The 23759-nt window shown below is 43.8% G+C and overlaps 1 protein-coding gene across 4 annotated transcripts in view; it reads left to right on the top strand.

Annotated features, from left to right (window-relative positions):
- The window catches only part of ANXA4 (annexin A4), a 75897-nt gene that overhangs the window by 48707 nt on the left and 3431 nt on the right, over positions 1 to 23759 (top strand). For all 4 annotated transcript variants that reach the window (XM_045078975.1, XM_045078973.1, XM_045078974.1 and 1 more), the window contains 9 exons: positions 1447 to 1541; positions 4311 to 4424; positions 5239 to 5329; positions 6905 to 6984; positions 8770 to 8826; positions 14726 to 14819; positions 18413 to 18508; positions 19066 to 19124; positions 20082 to 20204. In XM_045078975.1, the coding sequence (XP_044934910.1) occupies positions 4371 to 4424; positions 5239 to 5329; positions 6905 to 6984; positions 8770 to 8826; positions 14726 to 14819; positions 18413 to 18508; positions 19066 to 19124; positions 20082 to 20204 (654 nt within the window). In that variant the 5' untranslated portion in view covers positions 1447 to 1541; positions 4311 to 4370. The remainder of the gene's footprint in view (positions 1 to 1446; positions 1542 to 4310; positions 4425 to 5238; positions 5330 to 6904; positions 6985 to 8769; positions 8827 to 14725; positions 14820 to 18412; positions 18509 to 19065; positions 19125 to 20081; positions 20205 to 23759) is intronic.

The raw sequence follows: 23759 nt of genomic DNA on the forward strand, positions 1-23759 counted from the left end.
TCTGTGTGTCAAATAAACAAATAAAATCTTTTTAAAAAATTTAGGATGTTTAAAATGTGGAATTCTCGTAAAGTTCTGGTAGGCTGTTGCCCAGTGGGAATTTGTCAGCAGTTATCAAAAGGGAACTGCTTGAGGTCAGGTCAGGGAACTGCTTGGAAATGAGAAACACATATACGGATCCCCAAGCACAGTGCATGCAGTGAACAGCCCATTAAAACCCAGCAAGTGCCAAGTGAAATGGGTGAAGGCGATCGAGTACATTAGTGATGAACGCTCAGCAAGGTACAGAATTGTTGAATCACTATATTGTACACCTGAAACTAATACATACAGTTTGCTAATTATATTGAAATTAAGGGGAAAAAAACCCTGCAGAGTGCTGAGTGAATTAAGAGTCCAAATTTGAAACTATCTAGTTTTCAAAACTCAAAGGAAATGATCACAAGATTAAAAATGAGGAGAGGAGCGCCTGGGTGACTCATTTGGTTAGGTATCTGTCTGCCTTTGGCTCAGGTCATGATCTCAGTGTCCTGGGATTGAGCCCCGCATTGGGCTGTCTGCGAAGCAGGGAGTCTGCTTCTCCCTTTTCCTCCTCTGTCACTCTTGCTCTCTCTCTTTCTCTCAAATAGATAAATAAAATCTTTTTAAAGAAGATTTTATTTATTTATTTGACAGACAGAAATCACAAGTAGGCAGAGAGGCAGGCAGAGAGAGAGGAAGAAGCAGGCTCTCTGCTGAGCATAGACCCCTCCCCCGCCCCCCGGATGATTTTAAAATAAAATCTTTTAAAAAAAAGTCTGGGAGAGAAAAGCAAAAAACATAGAAGATATAGGAGAACCAAAAGACATGAAAAGAATTGCAGAGAGGGGATGAAGCACAATCCCAGTCAGTATTTAGTGAATATTTAGTCATTGCGGGACGTTGTGCTAAGGAATTCACTTCCTTGTTTTATTGAACACTTGCAGCCGCCCTGGGAAGGAAAGTGCTGTGATCACTCACATTTGTGAATTAGGAAGCTGATGCTCAGAGAAGTTAGCTTTTTTGTTCAGTGGTAAACAGTTGGTTAAAAGAGAGGCTAAGACTCAAACCTAATGTCTGGTTCCTGAAAAAATAGACAAGCCTACTGAACAAGGACCTTTTTTCTTTTTTTTAAGATCTTATTTATATATTTGTTGGGGTGGAGGGGACCATGAGTGCGAGGAGGGGCAGAGGGAGAAGCAGGCTCCCCACTGAGCTAAGAGCCCAATGTGGAACTTGATCCCAGGATCCTGGGATCATGACCTGAGCCAAAGGTAAACGCTTAACCGACTGAGCCACTGAGGCATCCCAGGACCTCTTTTCTTAAAAAGGTCTCTGTATGCGTTTGGGTAACGCTAGTGTCGCTGGGGGAACCTGTTTTCTCACTCCTCTCTCGTCACCTCACTCACTGTCCCCACTCTCCACCAGGCACCGACGAAGATGCCATCATCAGCGTCCTCGCCTACCGCAACACAGCCCAGCGCCAGGAAATCAGGACGGCCTACAAGAGCACCATCGGCAGGGTAGGACGGAGCCTCTCTGACTCTCGGGGCTGACGAAGAACATGTCATGGAGCAGGGAGCAGGGAGCAGTCTCTTCCCCAGCTAGATTACTGAAGTGGCCCTGGGTTTTCAAAAGCGCATCCTTGCCCTTGTTGAAAGATGTTCTTGGGGGGGGGGGGGGGGGAATTAAATTCAGCATGTTCCGTCCACTTGGTGGCGCTCTTGGTGTCGTCCCATCCAGCTCCTTGCTGGGACTTGGTCCCTCTGTGGACTCCGCCTCCACCCTCGCTGCTTCCCTGATCCTGGTCAGGCTGCCTTTTAGGCAGTATTTATATCTAGTTTGTTCTAAAGGTGCTCTCCTAGGATTTAGAGTCTATTCCAACTCCTCCACATAAACCCATTTGTCACAAATATTCATCCCTTTGGTAATCCTCAGTTGAGGGACACCCTCTGAAATCCTAGAATGGGGCCAGTGTGCTTGGGAACATGTATATATTTCCTTAGCTTACGCATTCAGAGGGTGGTCGCTTACCCCTTGTGGTCTGAATCGTGCACCCCTCAGGGACCCTCTTTCAAACTCCTTTCTCAACCACCCAGTTAACCAGAGCCTCCCACCCAGCCTTTCCTCCTCACTGAAAACCTAGCTGTGTGATTCGCAAGAATCTTTTCATTGAGAGAACATCATTGATGAGTGTTTTAGGTCCTGGAGTACAGTCACTCTGATAAATTGATAAGTGTTTCTACTCAGGAGACCTTACTCCGACTGCCTCTGCTGCTCGAAGGCTGGCACTGAAGTACAAGCTGGGACAGAGCTGGCTCGGCGATCCCCTCGGGCGCCTGCGTGCGAGCTTGGGCTGGAACCCCAGTGGGGAATGGGATTCTTCATAGCTCAGACGGTCTTATGGGCATTTGAAGCACTTCTCTGACCCAAAGACATTTAATGAGCACAAATTGGTGTGAACACATATGTGATGTGTGACCTGGAATAGTCAGCCTCAGAATGAAGCTGATCTGGTCGCAGTTTGTTAAGATGCCCAGCATTAAAGGATTAAGCTCTAATTTGTTTGTTCCTTCCTAGAATGTGTGTGGATTTGACATAAAAATATACACAAGAGATTGAAATACAGGGGCTGTGCAGTCAGGTGTGTGAGCATCAGAGATCTGACTTGAACCATATCTCAGCTTCTTTATTTTGGTTGAACTTAAGTGGGTTCTTATTCTGATCTGTTCTAGGAGAGGATGTGAATAAACATTTTTAGAATTTTAGAATTACATTTCTTTTTAGGAATTGAGTCTTAAGAAATAATCGTGGAAGATCACAAAGATACAGCTAAATGCATGTATACATAATGGTACAGAAATAGAAACGGGACCGATGAAAGAATTTATATTCCATCTACATAAAGAAATTTTAGCAGCCGTTAAAAATGTCACAGGTGATTATAAACTTGGAAATGTATTCAAAGTACATGGCTGAGTGAATACATTTAAGTCAGTGTATACAAACTTTTTGATCTCAAGACCCTTTTACACTCTTTTTTTTTTAAATGTGTTATTTTTTTATTTGACAGAGAGGGAGAGATCACAAGTAGGCAGAGAGGCAGGTAGAGAGGGAGGGGAAGCAAGCTCCCTGCTGAGCAGAGAGCCCGATGTAGGGCTCCATCCCAGGACCCTGAGATCATGACCTGAGCTGAAGGCAGAGGCTTAACCCACTAAACCACCCAGGGGCTCCCCTCTTTTACACTCTTAACGTACTGAGGACTTTTTTGTTCTTGTGGATTATATCTATTGAGATTTGCCATATTAGAAATTAAAACTGAGGCATCTAAAAATACATAAGTTAACTTATTTAAAAAACAGTAAATATATTACATGTTAATATAAGTAAGACTTTTATGAAAAATAGCTGTATATTCCAAGACAAAAACATGTAGCAAGAAAATTGGCATTGTTCCACATTTTGCAAAGTTCTTAAATGCCTGGCTTAATGGAGGATTGTCAGATTCTCTGTTTCTGCATTGTTTGTAGTGATGCGTGGTTCTGGTTGAAGTATAGGAAGAAAATCCGTTCTTGTACAGATACAGAGTTGGAAAGAGGGCATTTAAAAAGCCTTTTAACAAGGGGCGCCTGGGTGGCTCAGTGGGTTAAAGCCTCTGCCTTCAGCTCAGGTCATGATCCCATGGTCCTGGGATCCATGGTCCTGGGATCGAGCCCTGCATCTGGCTCTCTGCTCCGCAGGGAGCCTGCTTCCCTGCTTCCTCCTCTCTCTCTCTGCCTACTTGTGATCTTTGTCTGTCAAATAAATAAATAAAATCTTGTTTAAAAATTTATTTATTTATTTATTTGACAGAGAGAGAGAGATCACAAGTAGGCAGGGAGGCAGGCAGAGAGAGAGGAGGAAGCAGGCTCCCTGCAGAGCAGAGAGCCCGATGCGAGGCTTGATCCCAGGACCCTGAGATCATGACCTGAGCCGAAGGCAGAGGCTTAACCCACTGAGCCACCCAGGCGCCCCAATAAATAAAATCTTTAAAAATAAATAAATAAAAAGCCTTTTAACATAATTGTGGAAGTGTAGATGTGTCCAGTAGCCGTTGCAATACTCCACTGTACAACTGTGAGAGAATGACAGCGAAAAGGCAGATACTGGCTTCCTGTTATCGTGAAGTGAGCTCCGCTCTTGCAGGCCCCACAGAGGGGTCTGGAGACCCCAGGCATCCTGGGCCCACGCTTTGAGAGTGGCTGGTTTAAGTTAGCATGGTGGTTACACAGAGCCCCCTGCTTGCTTTGCAGGACCTGGTAGACGACCTGAAGTCAGAACTGAGTGGCAACTTCGAGCGGGTGATCGTGGGAATGATGATGCCCACCGTGCTGTACGACGTGCAGGAACTGCGAAGGGCCATGAAGGTGTGTGTCCCTCCTGTCCTGCAGCCGCTGACCAGCTTCCCCAAGAAAGTGACAAAAGCCTTGTGAGAGTGGGGAGGGTGAGGCACAGGAGAGAGATTCCCCTCCTTGAGGACAATGAGAAAATGTGACATTACCTTACGGCAGTTGTCACTTAAGAACTGTTTTCGACAAAGTGATGCAGCCGATCATTTGCTCTTTCCTGGGGCTCTCTAGGGAGTGGTGATAGTTGTGTCTGTAGTGCAGCTCTAGGAACTTTGTCGTGTTAGCTGCTTCTGCGGTATGAAACTTTATGGCCAATGCATTGGGGCCTCTGGGTCTGCTGGAGGCTCCGAACTGTCAGAAAAGGTTCTTGGCCTCCCTCGGTGCTGGGCCCACTGTGCCCTAGTCCTGGGTCTGCCAGTTTTGAATGGCCAGCTATGAAATTCCAATACAGTTGCCCTCCCTAACCATGTCCGTATAAACAGCCTCATGGAAGGTTCCAGGAAAGCAAAGAGGTTAACAGTCTTTGCCAGCAGATTCTGCCCTTCAAAGGAAAAGTACAGAAGTCAAGGAGAGATTAATCCCCAGAGGGTAGACACTGTCCATAATCTGGCACAATAACAACAGCCTATAAATATTTGTTATTACTAGAAACAACTACGGTAAACACTTTGGAATTTGGGCAGGACAATCAAAAATGAGCAAATCCTGAATTGCTAGAACCTGGTGGGTTGTCTTTATTCTCTGCGGATTCCTAGGTATATATGCCTCCATGTCTGGGATCCAGCGTTGTGAACTGGCTCCTAACTGCCTCTCCTCTGGGTTTCGTGTGCAGGGAGCTGGCACGGATGAGGGCTGCCTGATTGAGATCCTGGCCTCCCGGACACCCGAGGAGATTCGACGCATAAACCAGACCTACCAGCTTCGTATGTAGTGTCCTTCGTGGCCCCCGAGGTTTCACTGTGATTTGAGAAGTAAACTAGCAGCAGGTCATTACCTGCTGGCCAAACTCTCCTCGTACAGTGATGCTGACCATGAGGGACCCTTGTTTCCAGGCATATCCCTGTCTAGGGAGATGAGAGTCTCTTGGCTTCTCCAGACTTTTCTGGTGAAGATGCCACTCCACGGAAGCCACCCAGTGTAGCGTTTTACGACCTGGGAAGTTGGAAGGTTGCTCCTTATTACCAAGCAGAGAATCAAATGTGTTTGTGCAAAAGTGGTGGGACAGCTGAATCTTAGCATCCCAGGGAACAGCTTGGAGAGGCTGTCTAGCCCAACTTCCTCCCTCCAGACGGGACTCTATGCCCTCCAGCCATCTCAGTAAGATGGACATCTCCTGCCCTCTTAAAAATCTCCAGAGGGTAGTGCTTTATGAAGAGCCGTTAATATATGCCTTTTTGTCCTAAGGCGATTTTAAAAATGCACAAAGGTTTAGCCTACAGTTCTTATTTGATCTTGTTCATATAGCTAAAAATGTCCAGCAACGGCAGATTGGCTAAGCAAACTGCGGTGTACCCACACAGTGGAGTGATAGGTAGTCCCCAAATTGTCTGTGGAAGGCTATTAGTAAATTTCATGAAATTCATTATGGTGGAGTTTTGTAGGTGTGTTTTTTTTCCCTCCTTCATTTTTTTTTTTTTTAAGATTTATTTATTTATTTGACAGAGAGAGATCACAAGTAGGCAGAGAGGCAGGCAGAGAGAGAGAGAGAGGAGGAAGCAAGCTCCCTGCTGAGCAGAGAGCCCGATGCGGGACTCGATCCCAGGACCCTGAGATCATGACCTGAGCCGAAGGCAGCGGCTTAACCCACTGAGCCACCCAGGCACCCTCCCTCCTTCATTTTACTTATTTGTTTTTCCCTAAGTTTCCCATAGCGAATATGCACTGCTCTGGTAGAAAGAAAACAAAACAGTAAGAGTTTTTTGGTAAGATTTCAGAGCAGGAGATGCTAGACCTTGGGAGCTTGGCCCAAGCACTGAGATCCCCACGTCTGCTGAATGTAGGTTTTCTAACCCCGAGAGGCTGTGAAGAGTTAGAGGATCTCTGGGGTAACTCTCGAAGGAGCACCCAGGCAGAGAAGGCACGTGCTGGAAATTTGGGCCTGACGGTCCCCTGATGGTCCCCAGACATAGTTTCAGAAACTCTGCTCCATTTTCCTTTCAACCGTCCCCCTTCTTTGTGTCACTGGGAACCATGGTGAGAACAGAGTCCTGACAGTAGGAACCTAGAGGGAGGGTTACAGCCGTAGTCTTCCTCGACCTCCCATGTTAAGGAACAGAAACAGCTTTGCTTCCTCCATAATGACAACCTAAACTTAACCTTGACCATTTTATCAGAGTTCAGTTTTGGCAGAAGTGTGTGCAGGGTGAAAACCGTCATGAGGAGCTGCTTTAGCAAGCTGGCTAATCCTGTGTGGGGTTGGGGGTGCAGAGGGCCCTGGAGCAGGACACAGGGCTGGGCAGGACTCTGTTCTCATGCAGCTCATTCTGTTCTCTTTGCAGAATACGGGCGGAGCCTTGAAGATGACATTCGCTCTGACACTTCGTTCATGTTCCAGAGGGTGCTGGTGTCTCTGTCCGCTGTGAGTTGCTCCCTTTGTGAGCTGCTTCTGACAGGGGTTCAGTTCTGCTGGAGAGCTCACCCTGGATCCCCTTTTCCAGACTTTCCCATCCTTTCGTCCTCCCAAACGGGAACATTGCCCAGGTGTTGCTGTTGGGCCTGTCGTTTGTTTTCATCTTTCTTTTAGAGACTCTGGGTAGTCATGCATGCCCAGTTATTTAAATGTATATATCCCAGTACCTAATACATGCCAGATATCCTTACTGCTCAGTGCATTGAGACAGCTTCTAGGCTTTACGAGTTCATATTGTCATAAAGGAATATATCAGGTATACAGGTTGCCGTAATAAAGTCAGGAAGAGTACACATGGAGAGGAATAGAGTTAAAGGAAGGTTCAAGGACAGAGTCTGGTCGCAGAAACAGAGAAGAACCTTTGTGACAGAGGTGCCTGTTCGCAGAGGACCTGGGGGCTTGCTGGGGTGTAGGTGGGGGCATCACAGGCAAGAACAGCCAGAGAAAGGCAAGGAGGCAGGAAACACAGGGTGTGGGGTGTGTTCAGGGAACAAATGACTGAGCAATTGGCAGTAATTCTAGGAGCCAGGTGGAAGGATGAACTGGAATCCCTTGTTGGGAGAGCACTAGGGAGCCACTGAAGGTTTGGGAACACGGGAGTGAATTGCATTTTCAGAAGAGTAACATAAATCGTGATGTGTAAGGTCAGCTGAACTGGAAGCTGGGAGGTCTGGTAGGAAGTTACTTCACTATTCCAGATGAGAAATAAAGCAGGACTGAGTCAGTGTGGGAGCAGGGGCGTCAGCAAATAGCAAATGCGTACATGAGATATTTCACGTGACTTCCCAATTTTGTCTTTATCCCAACCTCCTTCCTGAGTGTAAGACTCTGATTTCTCACTGCTTTTTAAGGTGCTTCCTCAAATCGGGCCTCCTAACCTAAACCTGAACTCCTTTCCCTCCCCCCGCCCCAAACCAGCTCACCTTCCTGACCTGCCTGTTTCTCTTCCTCCTGTTGCTCTTCTTCCAACAAAGTCGGACCCTGGGAATCATCTCTAACCCCACCTGTCCCCTGTCTCTGATAGTTTAAAATGCCAGCCTGCTTTTCTTACTTCCTACCCATTTTTTCTTTGCCTGCCAGATTTAGCATTCTGCCAAGCCATGCCTAGACCATAGAATATTGAGACAGCCTGACAGATAAAAACAGGCTCACAAACCGGAGGAAAGTTGCCTGTTTTGTGGCTGGTTAGCATTCCTCCAGGCCTTTACCCCGCCCTCCCCGGAACCCGGTGTCAGTGAGGGTTGGGGCATTTTCACCTGCTCCTTAAGCCCCACTACAGGCTTCGCTTCTGTTCTAATTCTCTTCCATTCCCAGCCCCTGTTTGGCAGAACTGATCAATGGAGATGAGTCAGTTAGGAAGGCTTTGGTCAGCCAGGAAGACACAGGAGTGGTAGGACGAGGCACAGGGAAGGAAATAGGGGAGGAGACAGCAGGAGAGGGGGCGGTCAGCAGGTGGGTCGTCCTTCCCCTTCTTCCGGCAGAGACACCCACACAGCATGCAGGAACTGCTGGCTCTCTGGTTGGTAATGCTATCTATGCACAGATTAGGGCCATAGGAATAATGGAGGTGCATTCAGAGGACATCTGTTATCCCTCCCTAGGCTGGAACTGGGACCCCTGTTGGCATTCCGTCTACCCTACCATGTCCTTGGGTTCCAGCCGTTCTGTCTTGACAGTGCCCCTCCCCCCACCCAATCTTCATGGATACTGTCTCATTCTCTTTGGTTTTCTCAGGGTGGCAGGGACGAAGGAAATTACCTGGATGATGCTCTCATGAGACAGGATGCTCAGGTCAGTAGAACTGCAGTTTCTCTCTTTTTTCTTTTGCCGGTAAGGCCTTATTTGGTGGACCCCCTCTTACATTTCAGTGTATATTGTTGGACAAGCTGGGATATGTTCTCTGGGGTGGGGGTGGGGGGAGAAATTCCCACAGATGACCTTTTTATTTTTTTTTTTTAAGATTTCATTTATTTGAGTGAGAGAGAGCATGAGCAGGGAGAGCAGCAGAGGGAGTCGGGGAGGGAGAAACAGACTCCCCACAGAGCAAGTAGCCGGACGCAGGGCTCTATCTCAGGATACCAGGATCATGACCTGAGCCAAAGGCAGACCCTTAATTGACTGACCCACCCAGGCCCCCCAGATGACCTTTAATAGCAGAAATTTCTTGCAGAAATATACCTGGGGCTTGGGGTGATGCAGGGCATCATTATATAATATCCCTGGGTTCTTGACATTGGGACCATGGTATGGCCACCCCAGAGAACCATGGAATGTCTTCCGAATCACTTGGAGGTGAAGGGACCTGCCTGTGCTTTATTTACCTTGCATTTTTACTTTCCCAGAGAGAACATTTGATAGAACCTGTATAAAACAGCTTGGCACAGTGTGTACCCTATTGGGCAAATCCCAAGAGACGGATGTTTCCCTAGTATCAGCCCACTGATGGCTGTCCTGGGACCAACCCCCGATTTACTGTGGCCAGATAACACTAATTACAATAGCTAATAAAAAACAGGGCCTTGCCAGGTACCAAACACTGTTGAGAGCTGTTGACCTAAAGTATGAATCCTGCAATAACCCTACGACCCAAGTACTGCTATCCGCTTTTTATGGACGAGGGAATTGAGGCTTACAGAAGTCCAGTTCCTTGCTTAAGTTCACATGGCAGAACTAGGATATGAACCTGGGCAATTTGGATCTAGACCCTGTACTCTTAATCAATACACAACCACAGGGAAGGGTTGGTCCCATTAGGTATGTGAGGTATGAACCCTAGGGCTTCTGTGGGAAAGAACCTGTTGCTTTCACAAGAAGGGAGAGGGGTAAAAATGTCATAAGAGTTCTCAGGACACAGAGAGGCCCATTCCACACTGGAGAAATAGGAAATTGCCTTTAATCCAGAAGCTTTGAGGAAGGAGGTGCTGCTGGAACTCCCGGATGCTTATGTGAATTTCAGCTACCTCAAAGACAGCATTTTTGGATATGTTGGAGGGCGACTTCATAGCCCAGGTGAATACCCACCATCATTTGCTGGTGGGTCTCCTAGGTGCCAGGCATTGCATTAACTACCTCATGCTTTTTCCTTATAACACATCGGTGAAGTAGATACTATTACTTCTTATGCTTTAGAGATTAAGAAACCGATGCAAATACAGGAAAATACAAATCAAAACCACAATGACATACCACCTCACATCAGTCAGAATGGCTAAAATTAACAAGTCAGGAAATGTCAGATATTGGTGAGGATGCGGAGAAAGGGGAACCCTCCTACACTGTTGGTGGGAATGCAAGTTGGTGCAACCACTCTGGAAAACAGCATGGAGATTCCTCAAAAAGTTGAAAATAGAGCTACCCTATGACCCAGCAATCGCACTACTGGGTATTTACCCTAAAGATACGAATGTAGTGATCTGAAGGGGCACATGCACCCAAATGTTTATAACAACAATGTCCACAGTAGCCAAACTATGGAAAGAACCTAGATGTCCATCAACAGATGAATGGATATAAAGAAGAGGTGATATATATACACAATGGAATACTATGCAGCCATCAAAAGAAATGAACTCTTGCCTTTTGCAATGACATGGAGGGAACTAGAGGGTATTATGCTGAGTGAAATAAGTCAATCAGAGAAAAACAATTATCATATGATTTTCCTTATAGGAAGAATGTGAGAGGTAACGTGGGAGACTCAGGGGGTAGGGAAGGAAAAAATGAAACAAGATGGGATCGGGAGGGAGACATACCATTAGAGACTCTTAATCTCACAAAATAAACTGAGGGTTGGGGGGGCGGGGAGGGTGGTTGGGTTATGGACGTTGGGGAGGGTATGTGCTATGGTGAGTGCTGTGAAGTGTGTAAACCTGGAGATTCACAGACCTGTACCCCTGGGGCTAATAATACATTATATGTTAATAAAGATTAAAAATTAAAACAAAAAAAGAAACCGATGAAAAGGCATAATAACTTGTCCCAGATCACATAGCTGGTGGAATTGGGCTCTTGGAATCCAGGTCTGTCTGATTTTTTAAAACCATGCAATTCCATGAACAAATGTTTTGTGGGTGGGGTTGTCCAAGGAGCAGTTCCCCTTGGGAGTGATCAGGATGAAAAGGGGTTTCCAAATAAGTTTGGTCTGGGGAAGTTGGACAGAGGGAGCAGAGCTCAGAGAAGGTTTTTCTGAATCCTTTCAAGTCTTACCAAGAGGTGAGGGATTTAAGAACAACTGCTGCTGAGATTTCAGCTCTTCTAAGGATAAAACAGGAGGAAAACCTTGTCAGTCTTTGCTCTGTGACTTGTCTCAGCAGCAAGGGGAGTGTTTGCAAACACTGGGGGCTACGGCTTGATTCTGACGGAGGAAAGTAAAGGAGTTTGAGATGAGAAGAATGACCAGGGCAGTTGGAATTAGGTAATGGTTATGTATCGAAAGTAGAAATCTTAAAATACAGAGGCTGTTATCCAACAAATCCAATTGTATCTGTCTTTGGGATGAAACTTGCACCGAAGGACCTAATCAGGAGCCCTCTGAATTCCCACTTTAGAAAGAAACCTGTGATATATTAAAACTACATTAAAAATGCCCTTGAGTGCTTTGGCTAGGTGGCACATTTTGATTCCCTTCTTCTGAAAAGAAAAAAATAACAGCAAATATAAAAAAAAAAGGGGGGGGGATCTGCAGCAACATTGGAAACTATGGAGGAGGGCCATTAAAATGCCAGATGGGCAGTGAACCTGGGCCAATGACTCCAGAAGGACATTTCTGCCCCCAGAAAAGGGGCTGACCCCCTCCCCACCCCCACAATCCCAAGCTGGGGAAGCAGGCACAGTGGCTTCATGCAAACAGGAAGACGTTCCTCAAGGAACTCCTGTGTCTCGGCTGCCCTTGTGGAAGAGGTACTGGAGCTCCTGCTTGAAATCCATCCAAATAGAACGTGAGGAACTCCAGGAAGACTCCACTCACCTTGTTCTGGAGGAAAAAACCACATCCAGATAGGCTGCTCGTCTTTTTTAAGAATGAAAAGCCACAAATGCCTCAGCCCAAACACCATGTGGCCCATGAAGACACAGAAGCAGGAAGGGAGGCAGACAGGGCCACACTGTAAGGAAGAGACAGATTTCAGATTGAAAGAAAAACAGATTTCAATTAAACAACAGCTAAAAAATAAAAAGCGAGAAAACAACAGATGAGCATGGAGCCAAATGAAGAGCCAGACGAGATAAATAGAGTGAGAGGAACTCACGAGAAATGGTCTTCGATGGAAATCTGAATTTTGCAGTTTATTACTTGACAGCTTACATGAAGCCTTTGTGTCCTCCGAGCTTTAAAATTCCATGGTTCGGGACGCCTGGGTGGCTCAGTTGGTTAAGCAGCTGCCTTCGGCTCAGGTCATGATCCCAGCGTTCTGGGATCAAGTCCCACATCGGGGTTCCTTTCTCAGCAGGGAGCCTGCTTCTCCCTCTGCCTCTGCCTGCCGTTCTGTCTGCCTGTGCACGCTCTCTCCCCCTCTCTCTCTCTGATAAATAAATAAAATCTTTTAAAAAATAAAATAAATAAATAAATAAATAAATAAAATTCCATGGTTCTATGAACGGACTCTAAAGCAGGGAGGAAATGAGACAAAGAAGCGAAGAATGAGGAGATAGATGGAGGTGAGCCCACAGGGAGTAATAAGATGTGTCAAATAAGGGCATTTTGAGAAATTTAACAAACCAGCTGCAGATTCTAGATAAACAGTAGAGCCTTAAAGACATCTGTTTTAACAGCATGCACGTAACATAAAATTTGCTGTCTTCACCACTTTTCAGTGTACAGGTCGGTAGTGTTAACTCTGTGCACATTCTTGTGCGGCCCATCTCCAGAACTTTCTCACCTTGCAGAACTGAAACTCTATACCCATTAAACAACTCCTCATTTCTCCTCTCCCCCCCAGCCGTTGACAACCACAGTTCAGCTTCCTGTTTCTAGAGTTTGATCTCTCTAGACGCCTCATAATAAGTTAATCAAAGTATTTGTGTTATGTAACTGGCTTATTTCGCTTAGCATACTGTCCTCAAGGTTCGCCCATGGTGCAGCATGTGTCAGAATTCCAGCCCTTTGTCAGGCTGCACAGAATTCCATGGCACGCGTTCACCCACATTTTGCTTCTCCATTCATATGTCAGTGGACAGTTTGGGTTGTTTCTACCTTTTGGCCCTTGTGAATACTGCTGCTATGAACACGTGCACAGGTAACTCTATACGATCTGGTCTCCGTTCTTTTGGCTGTATACTCAGGAGTAGTGTCATTAGATCCTATGGTAGTTCTATTTTTAACTTTTCCAGGAACAGCCCTACTGTTTCCGGTAGTAGCTCATCATTCTCCATTCTCATCAACTGCACAGTGTTCCAGTTTCTCTACATCCTCGCCAACACTTGCTGTTTCGTTTTGAAATAGTAGTGAGGTGATATGAGTAATAGTTTTGATTTGTCAATCACAGAGTTAAAGCAACCAGAATTTCTTATACTCCTACCCGTTTGGAATAAGCGGTTACAGAAAAAAAGGACTATAAGCAGTTACTAATGGGTCCTGGTTCTACCGTGAGAACTTCCGTATCCTGGAGCAAATCACAGATTATTCTCGAGCAGTGTCGTCCTTTAGAACTTTCCATGATGCTAAAAGTGTATACGGTGGCACTGTCTAGTGTGGGTAACCACTAGCTATTTTTAATTAAATAAATAAAATGTAAAACTCAACACCTGGGTCAGACTAGCCACGTGTAGCCACTGAGCACTTGAAATATAGCTAGTCTGAGGAGTTGAATTTTTAATTTAATTTGATTTTAGTTAGTTAAAATATAAATAGCCACATTTGGTTGGTGGCTACTATAAAGAATGCCAGTCTAGGGCATTTCTTTTGGCTCTTAAGGTAGAACAATGTGGGGCACCTGGCTGACTCAGTCGGTGGAGCATGTGACTCTTGATCTCAGGGTTGTGAGTTCGAGCCCACATTGGGTGCAGAGACTATTTATAGTCTTTAAAAAGAAAAAAAAAAGAAAGAAGGATAAAGATAGAGCCATTTAGGGCGCCTGGGTGGCTCAGTGGGTTAAGCCGCTGCCTTCGGCTCAGGTCACGATCTCGGGGTCCTGGGATCGAGTCCCGCATCGGGCTCTCTGCTCAGCAGGGAGCCTGCTTCTCTCTCTCTCTCTCTCTGCCTGCCTCTCTGTCTACTTGTGATCTCTCTGTCAAATAAATAAATAAATAAATCTTTAAAAATAAAAAAAAAAAGATAGAACCACTTAGCCCTATACTGGGAGCTGCTGGTGCTTGCTCTGACTCTCCCATTAGTCTTTTTTCGGGGGTTGGGGGCTGGAAGGGTCAGAGGGAAAGAGAGAATCTTAAGCATGCTCCACGCCCAGCATAGAGCTGAGGCCAGGCTCAGTTTCAAGACCCTGAGATCATGACCTGAGCTGAAATTAGGAATCAGATGCTTAACCGACTGGGCCATCCAGGCACCCCATGGTCCCATTACTTTTATACCTAAGGAAAAATCTTGAGTCATCGCTACTAACCACAAGCAGCACTTCCACACCCATCACCAGCAAAATAAAACAAAGCCAGCTCAGCTCTTTGATGTTCCGGAAATATTTGCATGTTTCCTGGCACCTTCTCTGTGATGGTTTTAAGCTTTTGCTTTGTTTGGCTTCAGGACCTGTATGAGGCTGGAGAGAAGAAATGGGGGACAGATGAGGTGAAATTTCTAACTGTTCTCTGTTCCCGGAACCGAAATCATCTGTTGCATGGTAAGGCGCTTGCCTCATCTTCAAAGAAACTGAAAGATGATGAAAATTGTATTGTCCATAATTAATTGAGAATTCTCCCCCTTTATTTGTACAAAGAACAGATTGTACTGAATTGTCTTAGATGTTTTACTTGGAAATGCATGAGTGAAACAATGTGCATGAAGGCCAATTTCTTTTTTTTTTTTTTTAAGATTTATTTATTTATTTATTTGACACAGAGAGATCACAAGTAGGCAGAGAGGCAGGCAGAGAGAGAGAGGAGGAAGCAGGCTCCCTGCTGAGCAGAGAGCCCGATGCGGGACTCGATCCCAGGACCCTGAGATCATGACCTGAGCTGAAGGCAGCGGCCTAACCCACTGAGCCACCCAGGCGCCCTCTTTTTTCTTTTTTTAAAGATTCCATTTATTTATTTGAGAGGGAGAGAGAAGACAAATGAGGGGGAGGAGCAGGGGGAAAGGCAGAGGAAAGAGACAGAGAGAAGCAGACCCCCCACTGAGCAGGGATTCCCAGTACTTGATCATGACCTGAGCTGAAGGCAGACCCTTAACCCACTGAACTCCCCAGATGCCTGCTAAAAGATTAATTATGAAAAATTACCAGATACACAACACATTCTTAGAAGTTTGGCATTTCTGGGGCACCTGGGGGGCTCACTGGGTTAAAGCCTCTGCCTTTGGCTCAGGTCATGATCTCACAGTCCTGGGATTGAGCCCCACATCAGGCTCTCTGCTCAGCAGGGAGCCTGCTTCCCCTCCTCTCTCTGCCTGCCTCCCTGCCTACTTGTGATCTCTGTCTATCAAATAAAGAAAAATATATATATTAAAAAAAAGAAGTTTGGCATTTCTATTTGTAGGAAACCAACCTTCACGGTCAGTCCTTTTTCTAAAGCAGCCCCATTTAATTTTAATTACATACAAAGAAATCTTCAGTACATCAGTGAGCAATAAAATAAAATTGTTGGTTGACATTTATTCCTAGTTAATATCCAAGTTGAAAGCTAATAGAAGTGATTTCTTTAGGGAGTATGTTGCATAAAATAAATAGTGGATAATTTCAAATTTTATTTCCTATGTGTAATGTTCCTAATTTGCTTCTGATAATGCTTAGTCTTTGTAATGTGCTTTTAACTTCTATGGGGGAAAAATTGTAGCGCATTTGTCGTCAGGTTTATTTTCTTCTTGTAAACAGCAATAAGGGTTTAATAAGATATTTCATCTTGTATGTAAGCTCTTTAGGTCTTTGTGTTGCATCATAATTTTATAAACCCACCATGCCTTATAATCACACACAATTTACCAAACCCATGGGAAATTTTGGAAGAATAAGTTTGGTAAATTGAAGACATAAAGTAATTGAAAATTACAGCACATTTGGAAGTTGTAGCTACTTCAGATATTCCACAGTGACTAAAAATAGGTGATCACACCTGTTAATAAATGTCATGGGCTACCGTCAAATGCACCACCTTCTGACTCAGCTCCCTATTTCTTTGGCCTTCCCTTCCTTGCCAGATGACTTATTACATAAATCTCCCCCTGGTGGTATTTTCCAAGAACTACAGGTCCTCAAAACATGCAAATACCTAACCATTTTCACTTCTAGGCACAAGTCAGTTGTCGGGACGTTGTAAAATATCTACTTATACACCGCTGGAAGAAAATCTAAGTACTATTTGTATAAATAAAACTTCATAATTTTCTTAGCAACCAACAATAATAGTGAGGATTCAAATAACTAGGGTTTTATTTGTTATCTTCTAGTACAGTGCTAAGAATATTAAAGATTTTTCTTTTTTATTTGACAGGGAGAGAGAACAAGCACAAACAAGGGGGAGCAGCAGGCAGAGGGAGAAGCAGGCTCCCCACTGAGCAGGGAGCCTGAATGTGGGGCTCAATCCCAAGACTCTGGGATCATGACCTGAGCCAAAGGCAGAGACTTAATGAACTGAGCCATCCAGGGACCCCCAGTGCTAAGCATATTATAAGCATTGTTTGTCGCAACATCTCATTGGAGCAGCCAGTATCTATACCATTTCACAGAGAAGAAAACTGAGGCTTAGAAAATGTATCAATTAGATCTTTTGATTCTAAGCAGTAGATGCAGACTCCCAACTTCAGTAAGAAGAAGAAATAATACAGAATGGGACAAGAAGGAAAATGGAAAATATTGGTGACTCATTGAATTGAAGGGAGACCTGAACATTTCCAGGAAGTACAGAAATCAAGGCAGATCTAGGGATCTTAGTGGAAGGGAGTCACATATTTAATTTATTTATTTATTTATTTAAGATTTTATTTATTTGACAGAGAGAGAGAAATCACACGTAGGCAGAGAGGCAGGCAGAGAGAGAGAGGGGGGAGGAAGCAGGCTCCCTGCGGAGCAGAGAGCCCCACGCAGGGCTCAATCCCAGGACCCTGGGATCATGACCTGAGCCGAAGGCAGAGGCTTTAACCCACTGAGCCATCCAGGTGCCCCCACATATTTTATTTGTAAGGCAGAGTTTCCAAAGTCTGGTCTTCATTGAAAATGCTGGTTCTTGAACCCCTACTTCAGATTGGCTGACTCTGATTCCCTGAAAGTGACATCCAGGAAGTTTCACAGGTTTCCCAGGTGATTCTTACATTGGCTAAGGTGAAAGATGACGCACTGCTTTTGACCTTCCCCAGGAGGGTGAGACTGGTTCTGGTCCAGTGAACTTTCCACTCACTTCGTAGAGCTTATGGTCTGTGTTGAGAGGCAGGGTGTCCCTGGATTGACAGCCCTGTGAGAATCACCCTGATGGGGCCTGGGACGGCACCCCCAAAGAATTAATGTTAAGAAGATAAAACAAGGGGCACCTGGATGGCTCAGTGGGTTAAAGCCTCTGCCTTCGGCTCAGGTCGTGGTCTCAGGGTCCTGGGATCGAGCCCCGAATCAGGCTCTCTGCTCAGCGGGGAACCTGCTTCCTCTCTCTCTCTCTCTGCCTGCCTCTCTGCCTATTTGTGATCTCTGTCTGCCAAATAAATAAATAAAATCTTTAAAAAAAAAAAAGATAAAACAAATAATCCACTCTAAGAAGGCTCCAGAAGGAGGCTCTGAGAGGGAAATAGGTTTATCACATTCAAAAATACTTGGCAAAAAGTAAAAAAAAATTATGTTACAGTCTATTAAAAGATGCAACTGTTCGTTACCAAATGTGATTCAACAGTTAAAAGGGTTAAATTGCTCTAGTTTTGATGAGCCAAAAGGAAGACGAACATGCAGGTGATTGCCAAGGCCAAAATTACAGAAAGACATGGTCTGCTTATTAAAGGGAACAATGAGAAAAGAAAGCAAATCTCTCCAGACATTATCACTATTATATGTGTGAGAAAGCAAGGTCCCAAATAAGGGAAAGGGCTTGCCTGATACCCTCCAAGAGGCACAATATTCCTTTGTCCATTCCACTTGCCATATGCCTCCCGGTTCTCACTGACATTGATAATTAATTGCCTCCTGATATATGCCAAAGAATAAAGAGCGAGCTCTAGAAAGATGCTTATTCTCTCCATAAATTTTAGTTCCCTGTATTCTTTTTTTTATTATTTATAATTCCACTCTATTACTGTTTGTAGTGTTTGATGAATACAAAAGGATATCTCAGAAGGATATTGAGCAGAGTATTAAGTCTGAAACATCTGGTAGTTTTGAAGATGCTCTTCTGGCCATAGGTAAGCTGGTCATGGGGTGGGGAGCAGAGAAACAAACGTTTATAGACTTTCCTTCTTACCAGTTTGTTGTCATGGAGATACAGTTTTTTGGTTTCAGGGATTAAAAAAAAAAAAAAGTTGAAATCACCCATAATAAGATCCAGAATTTTAAACAAGAAGTATTACATGTGTTCTGATTGTTACTCTGTTATATAGTTTTCTATATTTTATATCCTCTGTGCCTTTATATCTCAGTATACTGGAAAGATAACCCTATAGTAGCTGCATTTTTCAAGTCTATGAATGATTAGAACTAATAAGAGTTTCAGAATAGTAATCATTTTTAAACTGTATGCTGCCTTTTGCTTTAATTGCCTTTATTATTTCTCCAATTAATTACTTTATTAATTATTTTTCCATGGCCTGTGTTAATAAGACATTGTTTGGCTAAAATTTTTCCGACAAAGCAATGGGGAGATATTAATTTCATACCTTGTAGAAACAGAAGGAACAACTGTCATTTTTTTCTCATAATTTTATTTGTAATTTTGCTATTTCCTTTTTTAATCTCTTAACAGTAAAGTGCATGAGGAACAAATCTGCATATTTTGCTGAAAGGCTTTATAAATCTATGAAGGTAAATGGCCTTATTTTTAGCATCTGAATGACTTCAGCATGTCTTGTGTCTACCTTCATGTTTACTTATGTTTCCTACACAAATTAACCAAAAGCCTGAGATACTCAGTTCATCAAATACTTCACTGAGTGCCTGTTAATAGAAATACTAGGTAATAATTATTGAGTACTTATAACATGATCACTATTCCTATGCTGTATACACGTGGATTAATTTTATGCCTATCGCAGCTGTGTGGGGCAGGTACTATTATTAACCCCCATTTTACAGATGAGAAAACTGAGACATAGGGAGGTGCGCAGTTTGCCCAGGGTCCTCAGTGACAACGCAACAGAGCAGGGATACACACACTGGCAGTCTGGCTCAGAGCCCAGGCTCCTAACCGTGCCGTATCCTCTATGCGGACACCCTTGCTGGGAACCATGGGAGGTGCAGGAGAGATCAAAAGGTAGGAAGGGGAAGGCAGGTATGGGCAGAACACGGATAAGAACAAAATAGAAGGTAAGACGGTAGTTGAGGACCCAAATGTATAGGAATACAGAGAGACTATTTTTTCCCCATATTTGTTGAGGAGGTGAGGATCAGAAAAGACTAGGGTAAAGAAGTTGGTATCTGTGAGCAGGACCTTCAAGGAAGTTTTACATGAGGGGCTTCCATACAGGAGGAAGGGTGCTGAGGCTGGGGAGGGAAGGGGGACATTCAGGGGGAGGGATCGTGGCAGGCAGGGCAAGGCAGCTGGCTGGGAATGCGGACTATGTCTCTAGTGGCAGGGAGGGGTCTCCTCTGGTCAGAACACAGAACGTTGGAAAGCCTTGAACACTGGTGAGGAGCAGCGTTCCACACGCTTTCTAAGGTTGTGGTAGGACATCACCAGGATGAGCCACGCAGAGATTTGCCTTGATAAGCTAACAAAGAAGACCGTCTGGAAACCAGCATGGATCTTGTTTTCTTCCTTAGGGCTTGGGCACCGATGATGACACCCTGATCAGAGTTATGGTTTCCCGAGCGGAGATTGATATGATGGACATTCGGGAAAACTTTAAGAGGCTCTATGGAAAGTCTCTGTATTCCTTCATCAAGGTAGGTCACAGGAGCCCGGCCTCGGGCCAGGGGAAGGCTCTGAGGAAAGAATGGGGGTCCAGCCCGGGCATTCAGACACTTCTTAGCCACTCCCTGGCAGATAGCCTCCCCTTTAAAGATGGTACTGCGATTCAGGTATTTCCAGTTTTTCCCCTTTCACACAGATGTTTAAATCCCGGCCAGGCTAAAAGCTGGAAATGTTTGCCTTCTAAATATAGTAATTATTTCATGTTGACTCCAGACAGAGAAAGAGTATATTTTAATGAATACTTTCAACAATGCAGTTTCCCTGTCTACCTGCTTACGGTGAAAGGGACACAACGAAATCAGTCATCCAAAACTCTCTCCTGGGCCAGCTGAGGTCTGCTGAAAATATGGGAAAGCATGTTACCCTGGATTGCTGCCTTTCTTTACCCAATGGCAGCAGACTTCCAGGAGTCAGGACCTGGCCTAGGGGTGATGAGAAATGACTCACATCCCTTAAAACCCCTCATTACTGGGATTTTGCTTCCTGAGGAAGCCAGAAGGGCCTTAGGAATATGAAACCAAGAACACACTTCCCTAGAAGCTGATGTTGCCTGCACAGTAAACTTCAAATCAGGATTTGATCTGTGAATTAAATATTCTGAATCCCACCCATAGCCTGCAGAGTATAATTATGAGGTGGTCTGAGCTGCTGAGTTTGTTACTATGTATACAGGCATTTAGGAACTTGTTTCTATTTCTGGACCAATTATGAGGTAACTTTAGTTTGCAGAGCTGAAATATAGCTAGCTGTAGGTAAAATACTTCTAAGATTCAAGGATGACCATAGGGGAAGTTAAGAGAAAATAATATTTATACTATATAATATAGAATTAATATCCCTTTATGAAGAGCTGCTGCAAATCACAAAGAAAAGGGAGAAAAATCCGAAAAGAAAACAGGCACTTACTTCATGAAAGATGAAACACTAATGGACAATAAACGTATAGAATGTTTAATACCAATAATGTACAGTGAATGTCAAGTGAAAACAAATCACCATCTTTCACTTCATACCTTAACAAAGTTTAAACAGATCATAGCCAGCATTGAGAAGGGCTTGAGGGGCCACCTGGGTGGCTCAGTGGGTTAAAGCCTCTGCCTTTGGCTCAGGTCATGATCCCAGGGTCCTGGGATTGAGCCCCGCATTGGGCTCTTTGCTCAGCAGGGAGCCTGCATCCTCCTCTCTCTGTCTGCGTCTCTGCCTACTTATGATCTCTGCCTGTCAAATAAATAAATAAAATATTTTAAAAAATAAAATAAAAAAGAGAAGGGCTTGAGGAAAATTCACCATGTCTTATGGACGGACTATAAGGTGGTCTAACCTTTCTGGGAAGCAAGTTGGCAATAAATGTTTGTTGTTTTTGTTTTAAAGATTTATTTGTTTATTTGAGAGAGAAAGCATGGGTGCATGAGTCGGGGCGGGGGGTGGTAAAAGGAGAGAGAGAGAAGCACACTCCCTGCTGAGCTCAGATCCTGATGGAGCATTTAATCTCAGGACCCCAAGATCATGACCTGAACCAAAATCAAGAGTCAGACCCTTAAATGACAGAGCCTCCAAGGTGCCCTGGCAATAAATGTTAAAAACAAAACAAAAACTATACCTCTTACTTAGCTATTACATGTTTAGGAATTTCGTTAGAGAAAATAACAGAATAAAAGTAGAATAAGCAGAATAACAGAATAAAAGTACATGAATCCAGAAGCCAGGAGAAGATATTTGCAATATTTAGTAAGGGTTTACTATCCAGAATATATAAAGTGTTCCTACTACTCAACGAAAAAACAACCCAATTTAAAAATGACAAAGGAGGGCGCCTGGATGGCTCAGTGGGTTAAAGCCTCTGCCTTCGGCTCAGGTCATGAGCTCAGGGTCCCAGGATTGAGCCCCACATTGGGCTATCGGCTCAGTGGGGAGCCCGCTTCCTTCTCTCTCTCTGCCTGCCTCTCTGCCTACTTGTAAACTCTGTCTGTCAAATAAATAAATAAAATCTTAAAAAAAAAAATGACAAAGGAACTGAATAGACATTTCTCCAAGGAAGATAAATAAATGGCCAATAAGCACATGAAAAGATGCCCGACATCATTAATCATTAGGGAAATGCAAATCAAAACCACAATGAAATACCTATTAGGATGACTATAATTTTAAAAAACAAGAACAGAAAATAACAAGTGTTGGAGAGGATTTGGAGAAACTATAACCTTTGTGCATTGCTGGTGTGGATGTAAAATGGTGTAGACACTGTGAAAAACAGTTTGGCACTTCCTCAAAGAGTTAAACATAAAAAATACAGTTAAACCTAGAATTACCAAATGACCCAGCAATTCTGCTCCCTCCTATATACTCAAAAGAAATGAAAACAGAGACTCTAACAGATACTTCTACACCAGTGTAAACATTATTTATAAGAGCAGAAGGCGGCAACAACCTAAGTATCCAGCAGCAGATGAATGGATACAAAATGAGGTATATACATTCATAAAAAGGAATGAAGTTTCTGATACATGGATGTACCTTCAGAACATGCTAAGTGGAATAAACCAGACAAAAGAGGACAAATACTGTATGATTCTGTGTACTTACACGAAATATTTAGAAAAGGTAAATTCGGAGAGACAGAAAGTAGATTAAAGGTTGCCAGGGGTGGGGGGGATAGGAAATGGAGGGTTACTGGTTAGTGGTTACAGAATTGGGGAAATGAAAAGATTTTGGAAATAGACAGTGATGATGGTTATACAACAATGTGATGTAATTAGTGTTACTGAATTAGTGTTACTGGTTAAAATGGCAAAATTTATGATATATATATTTTAACATAATAAAAAAGACATGAACAAATCTGAATAAAATCATTTCACAAAATGTGAAAAAAGTCAATAAATATTTTATTTTATCATAGTATTATTTATATTTATATTACCTTATGTTTATATATGTATTTTTAATATTTTTTAAATTTATTTGACAGAGAGAGATCACAAGTAGGCAGAGAGGCAGGCAGAAAGACGGGGGAAACAGGCTCCCCATTGAGCAGAGAGCCTGAAGTGGGGCTCAATCCCAGGACCCTGAGATCAAGACCTGAGCTGACGGCAGAGGCTCAACCCACTGAGCCACCCAGATGCCCCTGTTGTTTATATTTGTATAAATTATATGGCATATACTTATGGTACATAATTTATTATGTATTATTATTTTTGTTAACTAATAGGGGATGACTCAATTATTGAAAATTTATACAAGATAGTACTATACAGGCACTAAAATGACGGGGTACAAAAATATTGACTGGCTCGGACAACATCACTATAAATATATTTACATTATATGTATATATATGTGTACACACACAACACTGGAAAAAATTAAAAATAAAGAATACATTGGGAGTGCCTGGGGGACTCAGTCATTGAGCATCTGCCTTCAGCTCAGGTCATGGTCCTGGGTTGGGCTCCCTGCTCAGCAGGAAGTCCGCTCTCCCTCTCCCCCCCTTCCCTCCTCCCCCACTTGTGTTCTCTTTCACTGTGATT

Source organism: Mustela putorius, unplaced genomic scaffold, assembly GCF_011764305.1.
Source record: "Mustela putorius furo isolate JIRA1106 unplaced genomic scaffold, ASM1176430v1.1 tig00000281_pilon_pilon_pilon, whole genome shotgun sequence".
Lineage (NCBI taxonomy): Eukaryota > Metazoa > Chordata > Mammalia > Carnivora > Mustelidae > Mustela > Mustela putorius.